Source organism: Anarrhichthys ocellatus, unplaced genomic scaffold, assembly GCF_004355925.1.
Source record: "Anarrhichthys ocellatus isolate YVR2014 unplaced genomic scaffold, GSC_Weel_1.0 scaffold178, whole genome shotgun sequence".
In the NCBI taxonomy this organism is placed as follows: Eukaryota; Metazoa; Chordata; class Actinopteri; order Perciformes; family Anarhichadidae; genus Anarrhichthys; species Anarrhichthys ocellatus.
In genome coordinates this window covers 79,381-83,841 of record NW_022280208.1, presented here as the reverse complement: position 1 = coordinate 83,841, position 4,461 = coordinate 79,381, and the positions used below count along the sequence as shown (strand labels likewise).

General features: G+C 39.5%; 1 protein-coding gene across 1 annotated transcript in view; it reads right to left on the bottom strand.

Annotated features, from left to right (window-relative positions):
* Window positions 1-781: 781 nt before the first annotated feature.
* LOC116400541 (sorting nexin-19-like) overlaps window positions 782-4,461 on the bottom strand; it is a 12,186-nt gene continuing 8,506 nt past the window's right edge. Inside the window, exon 3 of the mRNA XM_031878432.1 lies at window positions 782-4,196. Coding sequence (XP_031734292.1) covers window positions 4,073-4,196 — 124 coding nt within the window. The 3' untranslated portion in view covers window positions 782-4,072. The remainder of the gene's footprint in view (window positions 4,197-4,461) is intronic.

Genomic DNA, 4,461 nt, shown 5'->3' with positions numbered 1-4,461 from the left:
CTTGTTGTGGAGTTTGCTGAGTCACTGTAGAGGTTTAAAGTTGTTATAACATCAGACTCTGTGATGTGGTTTGCCGAGTCACTGTAGAGGTTTAAAGTTGTTATAACATCAGACTCTGTGATGTGGTTTGCTGAGTCACTGTAGAGGTTTAAAGTTGTTATAACATCAGACTGTGATGTGGTCGAGCCTCAGCAGGTACACTTCACCAAGTGCTGCTTTAATACAATAACATGAATCATAAAACAAACTCTTTCATAACAATAGAAAGATGATCACAAAGTGATCTTTCCAAAGGATTGATCCCGTTTAGTCATCTGCATCCATCAGTGCAGAGCTAATCCAAAGTGTTGCTTACATTTTTATCTGTAAATCCGATTTAAGAGGATTTCTCGGCAATGCAAAGGCGTCCCCCCCCCCCCGCCTCCCCCTTTGTTGTTAGAGAAGTGCAGCTCAACAGAAACTGTTCCAAGAAACAGGTCTGATCTGTATTAAGGGGTATTTAAAGGTTTTCATCCACACACTTCTTTGCTGTTGTTGGACGTGAACAGAGAGTCTGCAGGTGATAGAGAATTAGTAAAGAGCTGATGGAGCCGAGTGAATTTAACAAAAGATCAAAGAGGAAAAACATTAAATGAAGAGAACAAGTAGATTCCTGGTGAACCTCCAGACAGTTAAAACACACCTGGGGCTCAATTTAAAGTAAAATCTCATAAAGGATTACCAAAGCTTGTAAAATGCATCACCCACCTCCGGACAAGAACAGAACGAGTGTGAACAACAATTGAAGATTTAATAACTCATGTTTGGTAACTTTATTGTTTGTTTTTTTGCAAATATGCTCAACAAAAGTTTATGAAGACTGTGAAACAATCTGCCAACAGATTGACAGCGTTAACGTGCACAACACAAGTCCACGTGTCCACAAGAGACAGCGCAGATAAACACCAGAGATGGGATCTGATGGAGACAAAAGTGCAAAAGAGTGCAAAGGGTGACAGAACAGGATTATTGTTAACATGGACCTGTACAGTGTCAGATACGTCTCTAAAACATAAAGTCTCTAAAACACTGGCTGCTCTAATTTACTTTGTGCATAAACATGAACGAATGAATTAATAATAGAAGATCTATAAAGCACATACGTACGGAAGCATATCGCTGCCACCATTACAAAACAAATGTAATTATTTTTTTAGTTTTAAAGAACCTGTTTTTTTATTATTATGACATCACTTTCTGCATCTTTTTTTACAAGAAACTTTTTGCACTAAAACGTCGTTTCCTACATTTTGTTTAATCAAAAACCTTTTTGTTATACACAAAGTCAACGCGTCTCATTAAAACTAAAGTTTCTCATTATCATATAACTTTTGTATATCTTACACTTAAGTCAGCATTGTGTCTATTTCTGCTTCTTACATGCAAACAGGTTTTTCAAAATAAACTTTTGTCAAAGGAAACAACTTAGTTCACTTAGGTTGAGGCAACAAAACTAATTAGTTAAGTTGACACAACTAAACTACTTGGGTTTAGAAATAGATTGTCGTTTGGCCTAAAATAACTACAGAAGTACACAAAGTTACGTGACAAATAAATCTACGTTGACTTCCTGTTTCATACGGGGAACAAACTGCGGTCTGCTGGAGGAAAGACCGTATTTCATTTGACCCATTCACATACAAGAACTGGTCTTTACAGACAAATTGATTTCGTACGGATTACAGTTTAGCTGCGCATGCTGGATCAGAACAGCCTGATTATTATAGGAGATACTGTAGCCTCATACAACATAATTGATGTAGACATGCAAACTGTTTTCACATTATTTTAAAACCCCTAATTCAAAATCTTATTCTTGTCATAACATAGGAGTTTTTAGAGAGATTACAGTTAAAACTTTGGAAAAATGACTTCAGAAGAAAGCGTTGGTAAGTTCATGGCTTTGGGCGAAACCCTTTCTAGTCAAAATGATATTTAGAGCAAATGCTTTTTGTACCGGTGGCAGCCACATGCAGCCGATTACAGAAGGAATATGTGCTGAGTCATTTCTGTTTCACATGACAACGTGCATGGAACTCCTTCATCAGCATAAGCAAGCAAAAGAAAATCTCTTCACAACAAACAACAGTAACAGCTTCAACATTCATCACAACAATGATGAACACGATATAAAGGAACAGAGAGATGGGTGCTGACGTTCTACTAAGGCGGCTTCATTTCTGCAGACCAAACTTCATCGAGTCAGCTATTAATTAAGGCAAAATCCAGTAACAAGCACTTAATTAACGAGGACACTCCTCTTTGTCAACACAAAACCTCATTAATTAGTAAATCGAGCAAATAAATAGGTTATTCAATAGGCTGAATCACAAGATAACACAATGGAAATGGAAAAAAAAACACTTTAAGATGAGACCGCTAAACCAGGACGTGAGTGCAAAACACCGGAATGACAGAAACATTAACTTCTTTTACTTTAAGTTGGAATGTAACTTTTGTAACATCAGAATCACACATAACTCAACTGAATATGCAGATTCAGTCACAGGAGATATATTTAATGCATTTTAAGTGAGAAAAGAAACTGCGTATCTTAATTTCAATACAACCCATGTGGACTCCATACTCCTAAAAATAAAATCCAAAAGTCAAATAACAATTTCTCCAAATTTAAATCATAATATTTTGGAACTTTATGGGTGCTGAATTCCAAATCAATCTCAACATGCTGAGCCGGCGGCTAGCAGCTAACGGTGCCAACAACGGCTAACAGCGCAGACAGAGCTAACAGTGCTACGTTTCGGAGACGGAGAGCGACTACATTCTCTGCTCAGGCAGACGTTAATCCTCAATATCTCTACATAGATAATAGTTGTTTTGCTGGCATGTTAATGTGCAAAATTTCGAATTTAGCACCTTTAAAATGTTGATGAACTCTGATTTACATTAGGTGACATCGTGATTCTGGCCAGCTGCAAACAAAAACAAACTGCGCTGCATTTAAAGACAGTCTGTGTTAAGACGTCACGGCTACACTGTGATTAAGATACGAAGGACCGTCTGTGTTGTAACAGACTTTGGAACAGTTTTATATTCATTGTCTATCAGACTGGGAAAGAAGTGCTGACTGTTGTGTTTCCACCATGAAGGCAGATTTATAAAGTGCAAAAAAACAACATGATTTAAATTAAATGACTGTAGACTTGTGGGGGATCCACTAAAAAACTCTTCAGAGGATTGAAATATATATATATATATATATGCGCATCAGAATCTGTCTAATTCAGCTGTCTAAATACTGCGATCAGCACAAATGAAATGATATTGCATTTGGCTGGAGGCAGGAATTTGGACTGGATATTATGGACAGATACGACTAAAAGTGAGTGAAACTCCAGCAGTTCACTGTTTAAGTTACTGATCCTTCATATACACGTTATGTGGAGCCATTAAGGCGTTAACTGCACGAATAATTCTCCACGGGACCCGTTAAAGCATCCGTCACCACGCTGCAACACAGTATGTTCTTTTCCTACACCGAGACATTTACAGGTTTAATAAAAAGAAAGAAATCTGTGCCAGATACATGCGATCCCTCAGGAAGGCTCAGATTTAGGAAGGGCAGCTCACATTATGTCAGATTTACATGTGTGGCTCCATACAGAGCCAGTGAGATACTGCAGAACGGCTCTACAGAGAACACAGGCGGTGAAGCTCAATCCCAACAGATTGAAGGTAAAGCTTTTCCAGATTAGAGCAGCAGGTGTGGAGTGTGCGAGAGGGGATGAGGGCCGACCAGCTGAAGTGCCGGAGAAAGCCGGAGAGTTTAGCGAGCAGAGAGAGACCTCCTGGTGTGGACATCTTTGAGGGCTTTGGCCACATGTTTAGATCTAAACCGGCCACATTTTCTACGATCAAACACAAACCAGGTGCTCTCGTGTAATCAAAGCTGCCTCTACACATAATTACAGACAGGCCTGCCCTGAAACACTCACTCACACTCTCATCGCAGAGCATTAGTGGAACAGGGAGCAACTGAATGGTGGAAAGTAAAGATGGAGGTTTTGTCTCCTCACGCCAGCAGCTTCTCTGGGTTCTTGGAGAGGGTTCGCAACAGGCTCCTCTGGAAGTCCTCCTCGGGTATTTCAGGAACCAGGAACTCCAGCAGAAGGTCAAATATGCAGTAGACCAGATGTCTGAGGGAATGACACAGTTTAACCATCATGTAAATAAAGTTTTACTGACTCAGTAGAACATGTGTTTCTAGTCTCAGATCTCTGATAATGTTTCATTGTAAACAACCAATCAGTGTTTAAACCAACAGGAGGAGAGCTAGTAATGTTAGCAGCACCGCTAATGGCTAACCAACAGGAAGAGAGCTAGTAATGTTAGCAGCACCGCTAACGGCTAACCGACAGGAGGAGAGCTAGTAACGTTAGCAGCACCGCTAACGGCTAACCA